Source organism: Sphaerodactylus townsendi, linkage group LG03 (assembly GCF_021028975.2).
Source record: "Sphaerodactylus townsendi isolate TG3544 linkage group LG03, MPM_Stown_v2.3, whole genome shotgun sequence".
Taxonomy (NCBI): Eukaryota; Metazoa; Chordata; class Lepidosauria; order Squamata; family Sphaerodactylidae; genus Sphaerodactylus; species Sphaerodactylus townsendi.
In genome coordinates, this window is record NC_059427.1 from 150,624,373 (window position 1) to 150,647,418 (window position 23,046).

At 48.3% G+C, this 23,046-nt stretch overlaps 1 protein-coding gene across 1 annotated transcript; it reads right to left on the minus strand.

Moving 5' to 3' along the window:
- Positions 1-307: 307 nt before the first annotated feature.
- On the minus strand, positions 308-11,972 carry CTDSP2 (CTD small phosphatase 2). The gene is made up of 8 exons (XM_048487496.1): positions 11,924-11,972; positions 11,812-11,867; positions 9,913-10,071; positions 9,341-9,400; positions 6,366-6,459; positions 5,983-6,083; positions 5,000-5,185; positions 308-3,121 (listed from the first exon to the last, which is right to left on the minus strand). Exons 1-8 carry the CDS (start codon positions 11,970-11,972, stop codon positions 2,996-2,998), a joined length of 831 nt encoding a protein of 276 aa, XP_048343453.1. The 3' UTR covers positions 308-2,995.
- Positions 11,973-23,046: the final 11,074 nt, after the last annotated feature.

Sequence of the window (23,046 nt, forward strand, 5' to 3'; positions counted from 1 at the left end):
CAGTGGTGGTATCTAAGTTCATCTTATGTTAATATTCTTCAGACAATTAGATGTTCAGGAACTGAGCTAGGTTCTCATCTCCAGCCCCTGCCAGCATGGCCATGCTGGCAGGGGCTGATGGGAATTGTAGTTCCTGAACATCTGGAGAGCCGCAGGTTCCCTACCCCTGACTCAGATGAACACAATACAGCCTCACGCAGATCCCGCAACGATTCACAATGGTCTTTGTTAAGGGGGAGACACCCTGGTCACCTCAGTCTAACCTTGCCCGAATATTCGGAGCTGGAGTGGATCTGGCAAGAGCACGTTATCTGGGAGGAGTGGACAATGCAGCTGGAGTGGGTCATTTGTTCCCCTCACATGGAGCCTTGACATTTAGCAACGTGAAGGACCTGTCAGCCAGTTTCACACGAGTCAAGAGGAACAGAAAGCTGCCCGCAGGTGGGAGGGGCAAGAAAAGGGGCAATTTCTCTTCAGCTGACAGAGGGCAAAGCTACAGTTGTGACCACAGACTCAACCAGGAAGGAGACACAACGGGCTTTTGTTCTTCCCGGCACTCATTAACTTTGCAGCAGGTTCAAGGGTCCGTTTTCTGCCGTGAAGAGAAAAAGCAGCTTATTTAACTCGAAGGAGGAGCTCTCCCCACACCTGACAATCCTGTGCAAAGTTGGAAACACCCTCCTCTTCCAGGTCCCCCTACTAGCAGCTGAGGCAAAAAGAGGGTTCAGATGTGCGGGGGGATGACAGAAGGAGGTGACGGCAGCAGACTCCCCGTAAACATCAGCGGAGAGACCTAGCCCCACAGATAGAGAAAATGTGCACCGGCACATCTGAGAGTCAAAGGTCAACTAGTAGCCAATCAGCACACTTAAAACGATGATGAAACTTTGAGCAGCACTTTGGCCAGGCTAAGAGCAACGCTGCTCACCCGACCACTAGCCAGTCTTGAATGTTTGGTCCTGCTGAGCATCCCATATCCAGGTGATGAGCTGACCTACAACTTCCCTCCCCACCCTGGGGCCGAGTCAGTGAGGCTCAGCGTCACTGAGGGGGAAGCAGCACTGAAGCGGGGGGGGGGTCTCTCCCCCTCCCCAGTCCCAACTGCTCAACATGAAGTCACTTGCAACGTATTGCTGATGGGAGGGAACGGGGAAAAGAAAAGCAAGCTGGTTTAGTGTCCTATTTCATGGGCTTCCCCGATGGCACTTTGAAAACACCTGCTTAAAACACGGTAAGCAAAGACCAGGAAAGGCAGGCTGTACCATACTCTAGCACAAGGGGGGAGGCGGGGAGGGAGGGGAGAAAAAGTGTTTAAGGAAAGCCCCCCTGGCATAAAAACGTTAACGACGACAACACAGCCCCTTAAGTCTGCATTTGGTTTCTCAAGAAAGTGTGGAGGAAAATCATTGCGAAAGATGTTTGCAGGCTGGCCCAGCCAGGCCTCTGGCGCATGGTCCTCCAAAATGCCTGACTCCATCCCCCCCCGAATTATGAGGCAGGGCCACTTGCTTTCAGCAGCTTCAGGGTGCAGAAATGCTGAGTGCAATGCAGTGCCATCCCTTGCTGCCCCAGAGGCAATTGGCGCAGAGCAGACTGCATGCACACAGGAAATGACCTCCCTCCCGCCCGGCTTCTAAGATGCTAGTTCGTTATTTTCCCTGAGACCACCCAAAGGGCTGGGATTTCAAGTGACAGCAATGGAGCCTGGGGAGAGTCCTGAGAGGGGAGCAGGTCCCTGTGTCGGGCGTGCCCAGGCCCCATCGGAGGAGGTAAGTTAGCAGCGGTCAAGTCAGCTGTGGACAAAAGTCACATCTTGCACTGGGGGCTAACATCCACACCACACAAGATTGGAAGAACCCACAGCGCTGCTACGGTCCTATTAGTGCAGTGGCGTGCAAGTCAGGTGCAGTTTAAGGCAGAGATATTGCTTGTCCCCACCCCCCACCCCCACCCCGGAAGCTATGCTAGGGCAGGAATCTGGGAATATCTGTAATGCAAGTCTGAAAACTAAGGAGCGTAACGGGCGCTGGGTACTAGCTGTTAAGTCACCGGCCTGGATTAAATCCGTGACTTGAGGCTGCGCCACTCTTTCGATGTAGGAAGGTTTCAGAGGGACAGACGAGGATGTTGCTTTTCACCCGGAGGCGCAGCCGAAGCATATGGTCGTGTATTGAAACATACCGGGTTTCCCCAATGTCAAAGACATAACTAAGAGCCCAGGTAGAGCGAGCTGGACAAAGAGGGTATGTTGAAAGAGGAGACTTTATAAAAACGGCTGGAGCTTGAGGAATTTTTGTTCCTCGGTTTTCTTTCCTACCTGCAGGCAGGTATCAGAGAGAAGGAAAGCCCCTCCCCTCCAACTCTTTCAAGATCCAGCTTGTTGGAAGAAGAGGGCGCCACATACCCGGCTGGGACCGAAAAACTGGAGTGTTATGGAGAGGCCCCTTGCCTTGACCGTGAGGCGAAGAAAAGGCAGCAACATCTAGGCCTCGTGTGGCTCGAAGTCTGGGTTAGGCTGTGCTCTCGGGGAAAATGGAAGGCACAGAGCTTTTTAAATCTTCAGCCAAATTATTTGGTTTTGCCTCGGGGGGGGGGGGGGGGGGGGGGCTGAGCCACATCCGAACTCAATATCCTGCATGAAATGGAAGAGGGAGAAGCGGAGCCCAGGGGAAACGGCGCATCCTCTCGATTGTGCTCCCCGTCTTCTCACAGTGCATAGATACGAGAGCTATTGAGGAATCGGTTCTGTATGTCCCCTTCTTTGGATGGAAGAGGCCGGAGGCTCGCTGGTCTAAGCAATACCCTGCTGCAAACCACCCTGGCCCTGCCCCCCACGGGGTGGCCATACAGGCTACTGCCTCCAAAGTCCTTGCATCTGCCTTTGGGTTGGGTCGTGGCGGGGGAAACGCCCACACAGTTTCCCCCAACCCTCCAGGCCACTGCTGAAGGCACTGAGTGAAAAATGTTCCCCTGTGAGCATAGGGCTGGGAAGGCCTTATGGCGCCCTCAGCTGGCCGAGGCTGGTATACACATCCTCTGCTTCACTCAGCTCCTCAAAAATTGGAATCAGGGTCAGCAGCTCTGTGTCCGCCATGTCGTCGAACCAAGACTGCACCGGCACCTGGAAGGGGGTCGGAGGAAGAAGAGGAGTCAGCCAGAAGGATCAGAGTGCCTGTCAGGCAGAGAGCAAATAGATACCATGTTTACCTGAAAGGAAGATGACTCCCCTCCGCCCCCCTTAAGAGAGCCAGCGTAGGGTAGTGGTTGAGAGCAGGTGGATTCTAATCTGAAGAACCGGGTTTGATTTCCCACTCCTCCACCTGAGTGGCGTACCGCTCCTGCGAAGGCGTGGGGACTCAACCCCTGTTCTCCAGATTAGAATCCATGTGCTCTTAACCACTACGCCAGCTGGATCTCACAGTGCGTCGTAGGTTTGGATGAGGCCCTCATATCAAAACCTCCGTGCCTGTAGTAAACCAGGCTAAGGAGCAAGGTGAGGAGATCAGGTCTCTACACACAGGACATGGAGAAAGCAAAGCAAAGAAGACATCGATGCCTGGTCCTGTTCTGATGTGCTGTGGCAGAGGGCATCCGTTTAGTAGAAATGCTCTCCCTTTCTCTCATGTACGTGACATGATGTGGTGGTTACGGGAGCAGACGAGGACTAGAGAAGAGGCAGGTTCAAATCTCTTCTCACTACGCCAAATGGCTCAGAAGCTGACCTTTGGCCAGTCTCTCTCTCTCTCTCCCCCCTCTCTCCCCTTCTCTCTCCCTCTCTCCCCTGCCACTCCCTCCTCCACCCTCCCCCCTCTGCCCCTCCCTCCTCCACCCTCCCTCCTCCTCCTCCCTCCCTCCCTCCCCCTCTCCCTCCCTCCCTCCCTCTCTCCCTCCCTCTCTCCCTCCCTCTCTCCCTCCCCCTCTCCCCCCCTCTCTCCCTCCCTCCCCCTCCCCCCCTCTCTCTCTGCCAAATCTACCCCGCAGGGCTGTTGTGAGGATATAATGGAGAAGTGGGGAAAGACCCATGAAAAATGCCCCTGAGATCCTTGGAGAAAGATTGGGGTAAAAATGATAAATACTATTTACGAGAATGCTTCTTCTAGGATGGCTGTCACAACCCACTCATGCTAAATGGTGACACACAGTCATCATAGGGAACATCTTAAATATGACCCGTGAGAGTAAGAAAAGCTAAGACGGTGCCTGTTGCCCCTGAGCTTTTTTCTGCTCACAGAAATCAAAATACATTTCCCCAATTGATCAGACAGGAAGATTTTTAATACATCGAAGTCTTTTTAAAACCAATCGATCAAAGGATGCAGTCCCGCTTATGAGTCGTTATATACTTAACTTCTCACCTAAGTCAGGGGGCACCCTTGGCTGCTGCCGCAGGCATCTCAAGTCTCACCCCAACAATCCTTTATTGATGAAGTTCTGGACCTTGAGGCCACTGACATGCAATCATGTGACATCACAGTCACATGACATCGCAGCCATGTGACTGGAGGAGGAGGAGGAACCAAAACTATGACCTCACCAATCTAAAGGTCAGGACAGTGGCCAGGTGGCCAGAAGAGACAGTGACAGGCAGGGGCAGAGTGAGGGGGAACGCGTGTGCCCTGTGCCCCTGCCACAACCCCGTCTGCACCCTGTCCCGGAACGCCACGCCCCTGTAGGGTATGTGCCCGGTGCGTCATGCCCCCCTGCCCCCTTGGCGCTACGTCACTGGTGACAGGCACCATATAAGCCCAGCACTAGGAAGTATACCACCATGAGAACAAGTCAACTGTCAAAGCCATAGAAGCACTCTGCACTACTCCAGGACTTTGCCTTACGGTTCTGTTGCATGCAAAGATGAAGGAAGCATGGGGTCTTTGCTCTCGAAACATGTGCTGTAGCGGCAGGACCTTCCAAAAAGTATCAGAAATAAAATGGGAGCTCACATTACATCTGACCAACAGGCCGAAGATCACTGAAACTGGGAGACACCAGGAATACTCACAGCATTCTCCGGATGGAAGATATAGGAGGCAGGAGAATTGTCCAGGATTAAGGTTTTGCGCAAATCACGGCCCAGCCGGCTGAGATCCTTGACGTAGCAGCCCTGGTGGAATACGCATGACTCCCGGAAGAGGCGGGTTCGAAAGACTCCACACTTGTCTAGCAGGTCAGTTACCGGGTCAGCGTACTACTCAGAGAGAGTGAGAAAGGAGGAGATCACACACGGATTCAGCACACAAGCGACAATCCAAAACAAAGGGAACCCCAAAGGACAGGTAAATTCCTGAATAATTCTATCCACTTGCAACTGCAGCTCATGTTTGTGCACAATCCAGTCTGGATTTTTAAAAAAAGCTTCTAGTCCTCAAGGCTTTGGAGATAAATGATGCCTGACACCAATTCCAAAAACCAGAGAAGGCCTGAGCTGGGGGGGGGGGGGGGGGGTTTGAAGAAGAGTTTGGATTTATATCCCACTTTTCTCTCCTATAAGGAGACTCAAAGTGGCTCACAAGCTCCTTGACCTTCCTCTCCCCACAACAGACACCTTGTGAGGTAGGTGGGGCTGGGGGAGTTCTGAGAGAACTGTGACTAGCCCAAGGTCACCCAGCAGGAATGTAGGAGTGTGGAAACACATCTGGTTCACCAGATAAGCCTCTGCCACTCAGGTGGAAGATTTTGATGCACAGACTAGGTTACGGCCCCTCACTATGGAAAAGAGCAGCAAAATAAACAGTGAAGAAGATCCGCAAAGCTGTGCAAGTGTGCCAAGTCTGAATAATTTATTCAGGGTCAAGTATTTAGCATTCCTTGGTGTAGATGTTATCTTTTTAAAAGGGTAAATACAGCTCTTGAAAAAGATCTCGCAAGATCCCAAGCTCAGTTCCAGCCATACAAAAATACACAGTCGCCATCTTAGCCTTGATTTGCCTTGAAGAGCTAAAACAGCTCCCTCAAACAACGCCCCCCCCCCCTCATTCCACTCACCTTAGCCAGACTGGCTGTGAACAGCACACACTCAAAATATGCTCTAGTTGAAGATATTTTCATGAGCTTGACTTGCATACAAGCATAACAAGTATCTTTTTCTGGAATGCAGGAACACTGAATGCTTTCTCCTAACAAAGACACTTTTTATTATTCTGTGCAATGACTTTAAGCTGTATTTTTACCAGAATCTTTTTCAGAGAGCTTGATTAAGGCCTACATGATTTTGCCTCAGAAAACCTTAAACAGTGCAAAAGGCCTACGTGATCTCCTGCTTCGCAGCTTATGGTTGTCAGCACAGAGATGTAAAATGCATTAACTGGCTTAATATAAAATAATTTCCCTATTCTGTGCCTACATTTCTATTTTCAACCCCGACTTACCATCTCGGCGAACTGAGCCACTCACATCTACCTTTAAGCCAAGGGTTTGGCAGGAGGTGTTTTGCACGGCCATGACATGAAACTGTTTCAGGATCTGAGGGAAATTGAAGGACACAAGACTTGATTCCATAAACTTTCCTAGCAGAAGCGCCACACAAGAGCCTCCAAAGCATGCAGGGACCTAAGAGTTCTGCTTCTGTCACCTGCTCCCTCCTGCACTAAGCCTCCGATCCCACCCTTGACAGAAGCAGAGAATACTGCTAGTATTTTTTTTCCTTTCTTTTGGTGATGGACCCTGCCCTTTACCAGATGCCCGCAGGAAAACAGAGAAAGTAATTGACGCATAGCAGCAATAGCTGTGTAAGCTGGAGTAGACAATAAAACCTTGAAATGTATTCAGAGCAAGACCCAAAATTATTTGGTGCTTACAATCTATTTCCAGTAAATCTATCAACAACAGCTCAAAAGCTAGCAAGAGGTGCATGATAATCATATTCTTCGCAAAAGTTGGAAAGACCTTTAAGGAACACATCCATGAAAATTCTCATTAAATTGCCACAGGAGGTGGTGATCGCCACTAACCTATTAGCTTTTAAAAAGGGCTCTGACAGATTTATGGAGTGAGAAGTCGATCTATGGCTACCAATCTTGATCCTCTTTGATCTGAGATTGCAAATGCCTTAGCAGACCAGGTGCTTAGGAGCAGCAGCAGCAGCAGAAGGCCATTGCTTTCACATCCTGCATGTGAGCTCCCAAAGGCACCTGGTGGGCCACTGCTGTAGTAGCAGAGTGTTGGACTAGATGGACTTGGTCTGACCAGCAGGCTAGTTCTTATGTTCTTAGTGGTTCTGCTGATTGTTTTCTTTACCCCGGGCTGAGAGCACCCACTCAAAACCTAGCTAGGCCTGACATGATCCCATTGCATAAGATGTCAAGGGCAAGTGGTATGTTCCAAAATCTATGGGGCACTAGTATGAGAGTTGTTCCACAAATGAGATGACTCCACCAAATAACTGTATCACAGAAACTCACAATGTAACTCTCTGAGGAATTCCCTACTGGAAGAGTGACAAAGAAACACCAACTTATACCAAACTTCTTTGGATCTATTATTTTCTGATTTACCATTTCTGTAACTTTCTTAGAAACCCTCTTTTCACCCTTCCATTATAATCCCCCTAGGAACTAAGATCCTGATGTGCAGGGTCTTACTTTAAGGGTTTTGGGGTGGGTGAGGGGCAAGTTACAGGGAGACAATGGTTTCCACATTCTCAGCTCTGCTAACCAGTTTCTACAGTGGTTTTTTTTTTTAAGTTCTGCATGTGTTTTGCTCCCTCTAGTGGTTGATTCAATATAAACATGCTTTAAATGTAGCATAAAGACCTGCAAATAAAATCTGCAGGAAGATACACTGCAATTACAGCTACTCTTTATGTTGAATCAACCATTATATCTTTCTCAGCACAAAGAACTAAACAGGAACTGTAAATCCCATCTGCTCCTGTATAGTTGTCTTTGTTTTGGAATGCTCTATTAGTTCTAGAGTCACCTATCAAAACTGGAGCATTCTAAAACAAAGACGGCAGATGAACAATTCTACTTCGTTCTTTTTGTTGAAAAGGATATAGGGGGAACAAAGCACATACAGAACTGACCCTTCCCATAAAACATGAACTTGTAGCCAGGAACCAGAAGGCAGAGAAGTCCAAGGTTGCTTGACACTGTGTCTCCTTTCAAAGACACAAATGACTTTGTTAAAGCTGCATCATTAAGCCATTAAGAACCGCTCTGACCCCTCAAGATGTCCCAGTTCGGGTTCTCTCATGCTCATGGAGGCTAATCTTCTGGTAGTCCCCAGCCTCAATGATGGCTGGCTTCCACTAGGCTTTCTACAGCCCTGGCCCTGCCTGGGTGGAACGCCTCCAACTGTCCGGCCCCCCATGTGGGATTTTGAGAGTTCAAGAGGGCCTGTAAGACCTAGGCTGTTCCACCGGCCTTTGAGATGCCAGCTGATGGCTCCCTTTCTCCCTTTTATCATCTGTGGCCCCTTTCCATCTTACCTTGGCTCCCTCTTAAGAGGGTTTTTTAGATGACTGGATGCTATATTTCACATTTTATATTTTACTGCATTTTGTATGCTGTATTTTTAAAATGGTTTGAATTGATGCTTAGAGCCCTATTTTATCTTATATTGCATTTAATTTATTGAGAGGGCTCCTTTGCTATTTATGTTATATTGAATATTGTATTAATCAGCCTAAGATACCAAGTGCGCAGTATAAAATCAAATAAATCCAACTAACCAACTAACTAACTAACTAACCAACTAACTAACCAACTAACTAACTAACTAACTAACTAACTAACTAACTAACTAACTAACTAACTACAACAACAACAACAACAACAATAATAATATACCCTTTTTAAAAAATTCCCTCTTCTGTTTCTTCTTAGTGATGCCAATAGAAGGGAAGGGTGTCCATCAATCAATTAGTTCCAATACCAGTAAAGGCAGCATTAAACAAGTCCTGACGTTTAAAACTTCAAGTAAGAATCCAGGTACATAAGGGAGAGGAGGGAGGAAAAACAGGAATTTCCCACTTTCTTTCATATTGGAAGGTGGAAAGTCCAGTTTGTTATTAGTAGGTATTAGGTAAATTAGCCTCTTCCAGATAGCAGATCAGCCTCATCATCATCCTGTAAGTAATGCTGGCAGGGGATGATGGGAACTGTAGTCCATAACATCTGGAGGGCTGCGAGTTTGACACCTGTGCTATAGTGGATAATGTGATGGCTCTAGACAGGTACAATGTGGATTCAGATTCCCTCTCTGCTGTGAGATTTACTAGAGGACCTTTGGTCAGCTGAGATCTCTCACCCTGTCCTAACTTGCTGGATTAAGAAGGGCAACATGAAGAAGAAACCGTGGTTACACAGATATTATACATTTTAAAGGCCATGACGATACTCACAGTCAAAGTTCCTTTTCCCTTCCCTTCCACCTTTACATGGATGTTACTTCCCAAGGAAAACTGGCACAGAGAGGGGCTTGTAAAGAGAGAGAGGAGAGGGAGGCGATGGCACACAGTGATAGCATTTGGGAACCAGTTAGAAAACTGAATCAAAGGCACTGGGTGGTTTGTGAGGCCAGGAGTGGAAGGAGCCCTGAGGGCGGCCACCAGGGGACGCAGGGTGCCGCACAGGTGCACAATTTTGGGTCACGGGGCGCAATTTCCAGACCCTCCCCTTCCTTCACTCTCCCCTTACATTACAAACCGAAAGTGTTGAGAACAGGCTTCAGCGTCCTGGTGGTGGGTCTCCTGGGAAATGTAGTTCCCACCAGGGCCTTTGAAGCCTGGAAGGGAACAGGCTTGTTCTCCAGCCTGCTCGGTTTCTAAAGTAAGTGTAATGGGGAGCGTGGGGTGCTGCTGGGTGGAAGCGAAAAGCCAGGAGTGCCATTCTGGCCACTGGCCCACTAGCCACGCTCTGGGCTTCCCCATCTACTGTGGGACCCCTCCTCTGAAGAAAACCCAGTGAAAAATACCTGCAACTCTTCCTGGATTGGGTCATCCGACCTCCCAAGGGAGATTTGTTTTGGCAAGCTTCTCCCGGCAGTGGTGAGGGTCACTTTCAGTTCATTGTCTTCCTGGTCGAAGGTGCTGATCCAATAATTAGACAGAGCTTGCAGAGCTACCACAGTGTCCTGAAAGAGAACACGTGCACACACATATTACGAAGTTCCTGAAGAAGAAGAAGAAGAAGAAGAAGAAGAAGAAGAAGAAGAAGAAGAAGAAGAAGAAGAAGAAGAAGAAGAAGAAGAAGAAGAAGAAGAAGAAGAAGAAGAAGAAGAAGAAGAAGAAGAAGAAGAAGAAGAAGAAGAAGAAGAAGAAGAAGAAGAAGAAGAAGAAGAAGAAGAAGAAGAAGAAGAAGAAGCAGAAGCAGAGTTTGACTTTATCCCCTCTGTAGACCTGGCATGATAATCCTTTGCCCTTCCCTCACAACAAACACCCTGTGAGGTAGGTGGGGTTGAGAGGGCTCCAAGAAGCTGTGACTAGCCCAAGGTCACCCAGCTGGGTCACCCAGCCGCTGAGTCATAGAACCCTAGATGATCAAGTCCCATGTCAATTACTTGACTGGCAGCGGCTCAGATCACATCATTGCAGCCGGTTTATGACAACCCAGTAGGGTTTTCAAAGCAAGAGACGTTCAGACATGGCTCACCATTGCCCGCCTCTGTGTAGCAATCATGGTCTCCCATCCAAATACTGACCAGAGCCAACCCTACTTAGCTTCTGAGATCTGGACGGTTAATAGCCCCAGGGGTCGGAACCTTTTTTCTCAAAGAGCCATTTGCTCACTCCCCCCCTCACCCCACCGCTGGCACGCCCCACTCCACTCCTTGCCTCGCCTCCGCCTCACACACACACACACCCGCCTGCAGGGCAGGCGGGGATAGGCCCGGCGTGCTCGGCCTCTTGCCGGGCTGCCGGGCGAAAGTGATGCGCCTCAGCCTCTGCTCCTGGCAGGGCTGGTGTGAAGAGGTGCCCGCGTGCTCGGCCGGGCCGGGCCGGGTGGTCGACGCTCGGGCCTGCTGCAGGGCGGGAGAAGAGGTGCCCGCTCGGCCGGGCCGGGCCGGGAACGAGCGCTCAGCCTCCCAGCCGCAGGGCGGGAGAAGTGTTCATGGCTCGGCCACCGGGCCAACAGTCGCTCGCCGTGAGGCGTGGGAGAAGCAGCCCCGCTGCCCGGCTGATGGAGCCGCAGAGGAGCCGGGCGGAAGAATGCGAGCAAGCTCATGCGAGTCAAGGGTTCCTCACCCTCTGGGCTGGGGCCTCTAGCTATCCATGTTAGGGGTATCACTTCCAGCTCACTGATCCCTTCTTACTGGAGGTGCCAGATGATTGAACCTGGGGGCCTGCATGCAAGCCTAGCTCCACCTCCTGGGAGGCTGTGACCCAGGGCTGGGTCCTAGTCCAGCCCAGTCACTGCTATGCCAGTTTTCCCCTTGCAGATTTGGGGTCGGATCTCACTGCACACTCTCCCAAACCAAACAAGAAAAAAGTGAGACAAAGCATTCAATAGTCCTGAAGGTTCTTTTTTCCCTCCTCCCTGGCTATTGGAACTCTCCTCAGCCTTCAGCCCAAGTCCCAGGCTAAGAGCTTTTTTGATCTGGCCTCCACCTCCCTAGAAAGAGTCCTTTTACTCAGGACAACCACTCCCCTCAGAGAACTCCAAAATCAGAGAGTTGGAAGGGAGCTCAGGACAGGCCATCTAGTCCTGAACCCTCACCCCTAGACGAAAGTGTCCCAGATAAGTGTTTGTCCAGCCTCATAAGAAACAGACAGAAAAACCCATAGCCCTATTTCCTTGCTTCACACCATGCTTGGATACCCCTCCAATACCCCTTTTGCAAAAGGCAAAGTGTTCTGTTCATTTCAGTTGGTACCTGTGTTGATTTGAAGCCTCCACCATAATTCCTTTGTTCTGTCAGCCATTTTGCGACTCATGAGCTGTTTAAAAATTCTTTTGCATCACTCTGCTAAGTGGGAGGAGTCCACAGAGTCTCGTGGTTTCCACTGGAGATGGCCGGACGCTGCTGGGCATCATGTGGGTCAGATTTTTGTCTCCCCTTGCTAGCCTCCTGGCCCTCCAATCACTAATGGATCTCTGTTTTGTCTGGAAGGAGAGAACGGCATTTCATTTCCTGTCTTACTCAAGTTGGCAGCAATATAATTTGCCACCAGCAGCAGGTGCCTGAGAGCTGGGCCTTGTTTCCAATCAGAGGAACATGGCTACGCCACTGTTTGAATCCCACCACCATGGGAACCTGTTACTAAAATTTTTGGATCCCACCACTGGGCACGAGTTTGACACCTGTGCCCTACATCATTACTGCATCCCCAGGGCCACCTCCTCCTTCTTTTCCAGCAGTTACAAAGCATCACCAGGTTAGATTAAGCACATATAATCTGGCCCTCTTTCTGCTGTAGCTCCGCCTTAAATTCCTTCCTGTGAGGTGGAGTTTATTAAGCCCCACCTTTACATGGGCAAACTGGAGACCTTTGAGACAGACAGAGACAGCAGGCAGAGCTTAATTAGAAGTCAAAATGGACACCGAAGGCCCGTACTTGGATCCCGTGTGGCGAGATTCTTCAGGCGGGCATCAGCAATACCGATGGCAGTCTTGTTTTGTGAAGCAAATGAGAGGGCGTAACTGGAGATGGCAACAGGGTAGGGACCCAGAGATGGATCTTCCAGCGAACGGGCCAGGAAGGCGGTGGCTTGAGAGAGGCGATCGTTCTGGAAGAGAAGTCAACAGAGTTGGAGCTAGTGAAGGAGACCGCGACGCACTTCTTCCCACCTTCTGTAGCTCGAGGATTGATTCTCACATTGCAAAGTCCTTGTGGACCCCACGAAGATGCTGGATCACATGGGAACAGTGGCTTGCGCATTCATTTCCTCAACAAGGTGAACTACCACCCTCCGAGGCCATTCTAGGCGAGGAAAATGGCAGGCCGGTGTTTGTGGGGAAGGCTATGTGCTCCAGGGAAACATGAACTCTTAACTCACACATGATACGAAGGCTTCATGGTGGCCACCAGGATTGTGTAATGTGTGGACTGGTCCTCGTTTGTTTTGCTAATGCCCCTTCCTCTTGTTTCCCGGTCCTTATATAGACAGTTAAATGAGCCTAGACCCTGAGACATAATAGAGGGAAAGGGGGCATATGACAATAGCTGATGTTTGTTTCAGTTAATTAATTAACACTTTTAGCCCAATTAAGATAAGGCATGAGAGGAACAATTCCCTTCTGATTTCTTCAGTTGCAGATCTTCCAAAGCAATTCAGTCCCATTGTTGTTGCTATTCTTGGGGTGGGGGGTGGGGGAGCTAGGGTTGAGATTGAAGAACAAGATATGAGATAAGAACAAGGAAGCATAGGTTAAGGAACTTATAAAGAAAACAGGGATAGTGACTTAGAGTAGGAAAGGGTGAACATAAAACAGTCCTGCAGAAGGAAAAAGAGGTGTCTGGATTTATACCCCCCCCTTTCTCTCCTTTCCCTTCCTCTCCCACACATCAGACACCTTCCAGAGGTAGGTGGAGCTGGGAGAGTTCTGAGAGAACTGTGACTAGCCCAAGGTCACCTCAGCAAGATTCATGTGCAGGAGCAGGAAAATAAATCCAGTTCACCAGAGAAGAGTTTGCTGCTGAGATAGAGGAGTGGGGAATCAAACCCAGTTCTCTAGATTAGACTCCATTTGCTCTAATCTGTATAATCAATAAGCATATGACCTCCTTAGGTCTTAGGTGGTCTATATTGGTAAGAAGAAGAGCAGATTGGAGGTAAACTTCCTGCGGTATAATAGGACAAACAGAGCTGTGGATTTGGGATGAGCGATTGAGGCAAGACTTTTCTGAAGTACGGACTTCTAGATCAATGGCCTCTGCAGTTAGCCGCCATCCTCAGGGGGCCAGTGAGGTAATTTCAGATTCCAGACTTAATGCAGGCCCCTAGACATGATATTTGGATTGGTCACATGACGTAAAACCGTCCACCCCTTTTCAAACGAAAAGATGAGGACATATTAGGGCATTGTAGTATTAATCTTTTGTTTGCAAACAGCATTGCTAAATTGAAAAGTTCTCTTCGAGACTTCCATCCTGGCTTACTCTATATATACTCCGCCTCCATACCACTTGGTATTGAGCTTGTTCTTTTCTTTCTTGCTTCTCTGGATCCGACTCCTGTCCTTCATACATGGCCAATGCCTCTCTGAGCGCAATGGTGACAAAAGTCTTTAGCAAAATCTTCCTAAGTGAAGGCTGCTCAACACCTCCTCTAGGGAAGAAACCTTCCCCAGTAAATAAATGGACTGCAGCATACAAATCAGGCTGTATAAAACTAATTAGTTTTGGAGAGCATCGAGGCTGTGGATTGCAACGGCAGAAGTGGTCACCTGCATCTCCCGTGGTAGATGGGCGATGCAAGGGTCGTGGAAGCGAGCTATCCGACAGTTAAGCTTTCCTGGGCTGCCACTGCACCGATATCTTAATAGATCTTGGCTTCATCCACAAAGTTCTGGTATTGGCGTGCTCAGTGACAAAACTTTCACTACAAATGCCGGGCTAGCCTGAAAGTGGGGTCACTGGTCAGAGGTAGTATCAATACCTTTGGTCTGATCATCAATGTCTAGGATAGCTGCAGCTCCCTCCTTCTCTAAAATCCTTGCATGCCACCTCCTCGGCCTCTCCGCTATATATATATATATGTAGCCATGCCTAGATGTTGGGCTCCCTCCCTTTGTATTACTCTCCTCCTCCCTCCCTCTCCTTCTTGCATGCCATCCTCCCTCGGCCTCCTCTCCTTCAAGCAATAATGGTGTGGGTGGGCCGTGTCCAGATGCTGGGCCCTCCCTCCCTCCCTCCTTGCATGTGCCACCCTCCCCCCCCTTCCTCCCCCCTTGCATGCCATCCTCCCCGGGCTTCCCTCCTCCTCCTCCTCTCTGCTACGGGGTGGGTGGGCCATGTCCAGATGCCGGGCCCTCTCCCCTTCCCTTCCCTCCTCACAATCCATAGTGGGGAGGGATTTTGCAACTGGGGACAAGGCCGGCCCCCACCTAGCAGGCATACCCAGCTGAGAGACTGATGTAATTTCATGCCAGACAAACCCTACAAAAGTTGGAGAGAACCTTCATTAAAACAACCACATTTTGAAGTTGGAGAACCCTTCTTCAAAAGAAACTACACACCCCGTGTCCTTTTCATATTTTGTTGATTGTCAAATTGTGTCTGCTTTATGCCATTGTCTGTCCTTGTTAGGCCATTGTGGCTTGTGCATTGGCTTCAGCCCAGTTGGTAGAACTCTGGCTGTCAAGTAAGACTGGGCTCTATGGAGACAGTTTTGTTGGGCCTCTGGAGACAGCAGCAGCTGTCTCCCGCCAAGGCCATGGTTGAGGACAAAAACGGTATCTATTCTGGCTGCCCCTCCCTTCCTTCTCAAGAACTGCTTGCCCTCCCTTCCATCTTCCCCTCTCCTGCACGTATGCATGAATGCTGATTATAGTAGTGAGGAGTACTTTACATTCTCCAGGACAGTCCTCTACTTGCTCACAGGCATGAATTCCGGGGCTGATGGGAATCTCGTAGTCCATAACATCTGAGTGCCAAAGGTCTCACAATTCACTGTTTTAAGGGTATAGCTTGAAGTTTGTTTGTTATGTCTTGCTGGTGAAATTAATGACACCAGAATAGAAGAAGAAGCAGCAGCGAAGAAGAAGAAGAAGAAGAAGAAGAAGAAGAAGAAGAAGAAGAGGAGGAGGCAGGAGGATAGAGGAGGATATATAAGGGAGGAGGGAGGGAGGGTGGAGAGGAGGAGGAGGAGTTTGGATTTATATCCCCCCTTCTCCTGTAGTGAGACTCAAAGGCTGACAATCTCCCTTGCCCCTTCCCCTCACAACAAACACCCTCTGTGAGGTGCAGGTGGGACTGAGAGAGCCCAAAGCTTTGACTAGCCCAAGGTCACCCAGCTGGCTTCAGTGTGTGATTGCACAGGCTAATCTTGAATTTCCCAGATAAGCCTCCCCACAGCTCAGGCGGCAGAGCTGGGAATCAATAAACCTGTTCCTCCTAGATCAGATGCGCACTCTGCTCTTGCTTTTCAATACGCCACTGCTGCTAGAACGCTTTTATTGATTTATTCTTGCTGACCAATGTTGTATACACTTCCATGATTCATACAGGGAAGGGGCTGTACCTGAAAACCCAGTAAGTAAATAAATAAATAATTGCAAATCCATCATCTTGAGTCTCATTATGAAAGGCAAACTATAAAGTAAAGTAAATAATTTCTGCTGGGTTTCAGTGGTTTTATTCTATTTTCTGCATGTCTCTATTCCAGAAACAGAACTAGTTTTCCCTCAGTACAGAATTTAGATGCAGAATGTTTCCCCTCAGATAACGCCCCTTCCTCAGATAACGCCCACAAAGGCCCCTCTGCAGGGCTGCGTCTTACCAGGTACTACTTGGGGTTTTGAGCCAAGCTCCATATGACCCATCGGGCTTCCGGAAAGTGAGAATTCGCTCGTAGCCTGTGACAGAAAAAAACAGGTGAGTCCTTCCCCAAAACACCAACCCTTTGCCATATGGGTTTTAAATAACTCTACCAGTTTTGATTGCGTGGGCACTCATGAGGGGGAAAAAGGAACAGGCTACATTTATCATGAGTAAGTGAATCATTGGTTAGTGTGACCAGACGTCCTGCTTTTGGCGGGACAGTCCCGCTTTTAACCAATTTGTCCCACGTCCCACGGGGTTTTTTAAATGTCCTTACTTTAGGTTAACAAGCATCGCTTCTGGGAGCCCCAGAAGGCAGTGCTGCAAGTAGCCTCCCATGCCTTTCTGGGCCTCTGCCTTCCCGGGTTCCTGCCCTGTGACAGGGCAGGAACCGGGAGCCTCCAGAAGGCAGTAAGGCCTTCCGTGGTCGCATGATGTGTCCCAGCTTTAAAAGGTGGAAAATCTGGTCACCTTATCATTAAGCTAAATGGATGAACTGTTATTAGAAGAGAGCTGCATGAGAGAAACAACTCTGGAACAGTGGTGAAGGGTATTGAAAAACAAAAAACAGAGCCAAGCAAGTGTTAGCTAAGCTAGAAAGAGATATGTAACCAGCTTGCCATATGCATCCCACCGCCATCCGGAGCATACATCTCTTCCTTTGATCTTCACTTTATGCCTCTGCCCAGGTAAATTCTGCCCTGGCTGGGAACCGTGTTGCATCCTCTTTAACTCTCAGGTGCCCCTCTCTCTGGCTAATCTGCCACTGGATCTTGGAGTGCCTTTAGCTCCAAAGACTGTTTTTTCGCTAAATTTTGGAAAATGGGAGTGTGGGTTCCCTATGGGGAATCAAAGGATCGGGTGGGTTGCCAGCTTCTGGCCAGAATCGGCTAGTGTGGTGCTTACGCTCATCGCTAATAAACGCCATTGACCACATACTAGAGTCCGTTTATTGCCATGGTGTTGCAAGACTCTAAGATTAAGCCCCCACCATATGGGTGGTGAACACCCATGCTGGAGATTAATGTCCTAGAGCAGATAGCATGAACTCCTTTCGAGACCGAAGCGCCCAAATTATTGCAAACCCAAAAAAAACCTACCTTATTTATTGCAAAGGGCAACAATGATGCATAAAATTAACGTAAATAATTGAGGTCGCAGGTTTAGAAAAACAGTTGCTCCAGGCGGCGAAGCAATGGGCAGTGCTTGGTGGTAGTTGGTACAGGCTTCTGTTGAAGCAAATCCAGCAAAAGTAAACTCTCTTCTCTTCCAACGGGTGAATCAATGCACGGTAGGAGGGTTTACTCAAGAAGCAAGCTCCCACGTTAAGCGACAACTGGGAGCTACTCTCAGGTGCAGGATCACTGCTTTATACTACTGGCTACATGAAAAAGCAGTGGGGGTTGAACAGCTTTAACAGGGTTGTTACCTAAGCACTGGGCTTCCCAAAAATTAGCTTGAATATGCGAGAATCAAGCCCAGTACCGTGGCCCAGACCAGCCTGTAGATAGTTGATGACTCTGTTTAGGGTGCTCACAGAGAGGACTCTTGAGTGCCACCTCCTTGGCACCCGCAGCGAGAATACACACCAAGGTCCTAGGGGAGAGCCGCCCTTCACATACAATACCTCAGCAGGCAATTCACCCTGTAAAGATTCTCCAGTGCTTTCTTTCTTGCTCTCCTGGGTTTGAGCTTCAGCCATTGCTCTGCAGTAACCCTAGGTAGCGATAAGGCAAAGACTCTTGGGGCCAGAAGGATCATGGCTCGGTTTGTATCAGTACAGCCCCTGTGGAACACGCAGAGCATGCCATCTTAGGCCTTCAGGTGATATGTAGAACTCTCCAGAGTGTCGAAATGGCTATATATAGATCCTGCCATTAAAGTGAAAAACACAGTCCAGAAGCTGTGTGGGTGTTTCAAAATCCTCAAATTTCATGGAAATTAGGTGCAAGGGCCAGCATGGTAGCATTACTACGGTAGGAATCTAGGGTAAAGAATAAATTGCACCATGCTGGAAAACCCGTTATCCCAACACAGAACTCTTTAAAGATAAAGTTATTAGAGAATATATACAAGCAATGGCTGGAATTAAATAATAACAAAATCTTGTAAACATATTTTGGTCGCTACAAGTGTTTCTGATGAGAAATGGGAACTGTATTTTTATTTGAGGCTGAATGTCCTCTCTCCTATTATTATAATAACAACTGTGGATCCTGCCAGTCCCCTTTCAGGGGATTTGTTAGTAGAATGCCATCTGCTGCAATTGTTATTAGGACAATTGCATTTTAAATGGGGTTTGGTTTTAGTCGGTATAGGTTTCATACTATTTAATGACTTATCTGATTAATCCTTTGATATTGATTTTATTTGGTGCTCTATTTACATGTTCTATGCTGTCTACCTGTATTCCTCTTCGAGGGTACAGCCGTATATAAATATAATAAATAAAATAAAATAAAGTAAGTAAGTAAGCAAGTAAGTAAATAAATAAAATAAATAAATATTATTAACTTGTTATTGATTAAGCTTGAAGTAATTGTCATATTATACTGTGCTGCCTTGGAAAATTGAAGGTTAGAAGGTTTTGGCTATTTTCAAGGATTTTAAAACTATGCAATAAGTTCTCTTGAAATGATATTAGTGTTGTAATTCTAAGATCCAACTTATTAGAGTTAAGATAGATATATATATAGTTTATAAGAATCTGTATTTTCTTTTTTCCTCTTTCTGTTTCTTTCTGTTTTGAATTACAGCTGAGAAAGTTAATTAAAAATATTATTTTTTCGTATGGGCTCAGGTAATCTGGGAGAACCAGGCTGAGGATTTCATGTTCTTCCACGCTTACGAAGCCTTCCACTGGGTGACCTTTCAGCCCAGTCAAAATTCTGCAGAACTCACTCAACCCCACCTACCTCACAAGGTGTCTGGGAGAGGCAGGAAAGGAGTTTGTAAGTTGCCTTTTGAGTCTCCTTTACAGGAGAGAAAGGCAGGGTATACCTGTAAATCCAAATACTTCCTCTTGGTTTTGCTTTCTTACCTGTCATCAATCGAACATCTCATCTTGGAAGTCCCCATCTTGAAATGGGCATTAGAGGGCATCTCTCCTAAAAAATATCCACAGATCTGGCTTGGCCTTCTATCCCCCAGGAAGGAGAGAAAAAGAGAGGCAGGTGGGGCCATGCTGCAGCCTGATTCAGTCCTACAGCTGCAGGGCTCAAGAGCTGTCGCGTCAGAGAATCCTGGGTTCCAAACTCCTGATCAGGCGCGTGGGGGAACTCCTTCCTAACTTGGGTTTGAAGAAGATTGTGACAGAATATGGAGCCCATAAGCCCACACTGCATGGTATTCCTTAGGGGCCAAAACCACATGTCCAGCAGGTGGGGATCATCCAACAAAATTTTAGTAAACAGGTTCCCATGGTGGTGGGATTCAAACTCGTGGCTTGATGGGGGCGCACAGGCATTCCGGGCGGGGCATTTCTGGGTGGGCTGTGGGCAAGGATGCAGCTGGGCTGCACCGGGGTCCTTGGGCGGAACGACGGACACGTGAGGTTGGCGCAGGCTGCCACGCACGCCGGTGCACCACCTCCCTGCTAGACTGCTTCGAAGTTCCCCAAGGCTACTGCTGAGAGGAGGGGCGAATCAAGGCAAAAAATCAAGTGGCAAATCACCACTACCCTCTCGCACAATAATACACAAATAATTAGTAACCTACTCGGAACCTGGGAGAACCTGCTGGATCCCACCTCTGCACTTGTCAGCTACATTTTTTGGGGAGTTGATTCAGGCTCCTCTGAGCAGAGTAGCGAGCAAGGCTGGGGAAACCGGCCTGGAGTGCACTAAAAGGCCCCCCCACCATGCCCTTCACCATGCCAAGCCACGCCACACTCATGTCTCCACAGGGTCAAGGAATGCGAGCCCAATGCAATGCACCCCCCCCTCCCCTATTCTCTTTGGAGCACACCTTCTGCTCCTTAGCTGCACCTAGTTTCTACAGCCCCCTGCAGCAGCTGTGGGAAAGGCATTGAAAAGTCCCTAGGGAACCTTGACTCAAGAAAAGTGTGCTGTCTCCACCTCCACCTCATTTCCCCTGAGCTGGAAATAACTGGGGGGGGGAGATGTGCCCTATCTGGAGCTTAAGTTAGTTAGATCCTCCCATAGTAAGTAGCATATCGGGCAGCAAGTGCTCTTCCAGCAGTTCCTCGGATCTTGGCAAAGCCTCTTCCCACTAAATGTTCAGTGCCTTCAAGTCTTGCTTGGAATGTTCTCCTCCAGGGCATTTGGAACCTCACCTATCATTTGGGGATCAGAGAGGTATCCTCTCATTGCCATAGTCTGGGGATCCGGACTGCTCTCCATGCTAAGGACGTGGCCAGCAAATTAAGTCTTTAGCTTGAAGTTTAGCTTTGGAGCTAAACAGGGCAAATTCTCACCTCTCCCTCAGTTGTTTCAGCTCAGAAAATGGTGTATCGGGGGCAGGGAGTTGCAGAAAGACGCCCTCTCACAAAAGACGGGGCTTGCACTGCTGTTGGGAACGGGACGTACCTATCATCAAAAAACTTGACAACCATTTTGACTCTCAAATGAATTTAAATTTAGTTTTCCTTCTGAATTTGAAAAAAGGCTAAATTCATCCGGCCACCATATTTAGAACAAGATGAAACCATCGGAGGTAGTTTTCTAAAGGTTACAAACATCACACGCTTGAACTGTTTTATATACACCTTCCCCACAGGCATTCCTTTTCCAGATCTTACACCTCTGTCGTTCTTTTTCCTGTACCTGCAATCTCTCAAGGGGATGCAGGGCCTCTTTTCCACCTGAACGCACTCCTCTCTGTCACATGGAAAAGAAGTATCGGAGCAGATGTGGGTATGTGTACTTGAGGGCTAACATGACGGTCAAAGCACCGTAACAGGTAGAGGTGAGATCTGCTACTGCAGAGAGGAGAGCTTGGAGATAGGATTTTAAATAAATATTCTGGTAGGTCAGAATCCCACTCCATAACCCTCCTCCCTCTCCTTTCTATCCTTTGGTATGCCACCCTCCTCCCTCCCTCCTCCTCCCTTTGCATACCACCTCCCCTCCACAAGCTTAGGGTGGGTGGGCCCCTCTCCCTTCCTACTCCCTTGCATGCCACCCCTCACTCACTCTCACTTCTCCCTTCCTACCCCCTCCCCCCCTTGCATACCTCTCACCCTCCTCCCCCTTCCTCCTCCTCGCCTAGGGCAGGTGCAGGCCATGTCCAGATGCCAGGGGCCCCTCCCCTCACCTCCCCAGCATGGCCACCTAATTCAGCTGGGTCTTTGTGAAGATAAGGCCCATCTGCTCCCATGTATCCCCATCTAGTTTCACATAGTAAAACCTAGGACTCCATAAGATAAGAACCAGACAAGTTGCTGTGGTGCACAAACGCAGTGAAATAGACTAGGTACAAAAAATGTAGTGAACTCTAAGCAAATTTGTGCATGCAACTGGATATGATAATTTCTGCACTGCTTAAAGGTGCTTCCCCTTATGCAAACATCGGCCACATTGACCCATAGGGTGACATCATATCACGCATTATTAGGCAGACTGTGCTTTGCAGGGTGGTTTGTCATTGTCTTCCCAGTCATCTACAATTCTAATTCTCAAAGCGAGTTAAATACCCTCATTTTTACTAATCTTGGAAGGATAGGAAGGCTGAGTCAACCTTGAACTGGCTTATTAATTTGAACTGACTTCGTTGGGATTAAGAACTCAGTATATGAGTATAGGCTTTTGATGGCAGTACTGCAGCTTACTCACTCTGTTAATGCACTTAGGTACTCGGTAGTAGAATAGACACGCTTTCTTATTTTTTTCCAGAAATGGTCATGACCTTCATGGGTCTCTTCAGCAAAAAAAAAAAAAATAATGTGCAGGGACTGGGAGTAATGCTAGATGATGACTCTGTGACATCACTTCCAGTGTGTGTACTTGGTAGTGACATCACAGCATCGGCTTAATTCCTAGAGCCATGGTATCGCCTCCCTGGTACAAAATAGAAGTGATCTTTGAACAGTGCCTCCCACACAAAGGCTCCCGTACTTCTTGTTGGCAACCTTCGCATTCACACCTAAGAGCTCTGTTGAGAATCACTATTAGGCTCCTCGGAGAGTAGCGAGTCTCTTCCCAACAGAAAAGCCTTACCTCAACCCAGAAAGCACCTTCGCCACCTTTGTCCCCAGCTCCCAGCCACTATGGGCAACAAACTGCTATAGATGACATTAGCATGTCTCTAAGGCACCAGTGTACAATGGACTGGGACCTGAGTCTCCCCTGGCACGTCCACTCCGTTTTTCAGTTTCCCTTTGCTACCCACAGTGGATGGAGAGCAGATGCCCCTCAGCAGGCTCTAGGATATACCAAGGCCTCCAAAAGGGGGGAAAGGGGAGCAACTCGCTATTTTCAATCCTCGCTTTAATTTTAATTCTTTAATTTAAGTGTTGACTTTTTTTAATACATTTTGCTTGATTAATCAAGAAGGAGCCACACATACACAACACAACACACAACACAACACAACACAACACAACATACGTCTTTATTGGCATACAAAACAAGGTTGGGTGAAGTGCAGTTAAAATTACTAATTTCCAG

Coding starts and splice junctions, on each gene's coding strand:
- CTDSP2 (XM_048487496.1), bottom strand. CDS start 11,972: ATGATGCCCAGCAGCGTCCGGCCATCTCCAGTGGAAACCACGAGACTC. Junction 6,460..9,340: donor AGGGAAAAGGAACTTTGACT/GTGAGTATCGTC, acceptor AATTTCCCTCAG/ATCCTGAAACAGTTTCATGT. Junction 3,122..4,999: donor TCTTCCATCCGGAGAATGCT/GTGAGTATTCCT, acceptor ACCCCCTTCCAG/GTGCCGGTGCAGTCTTGGTT.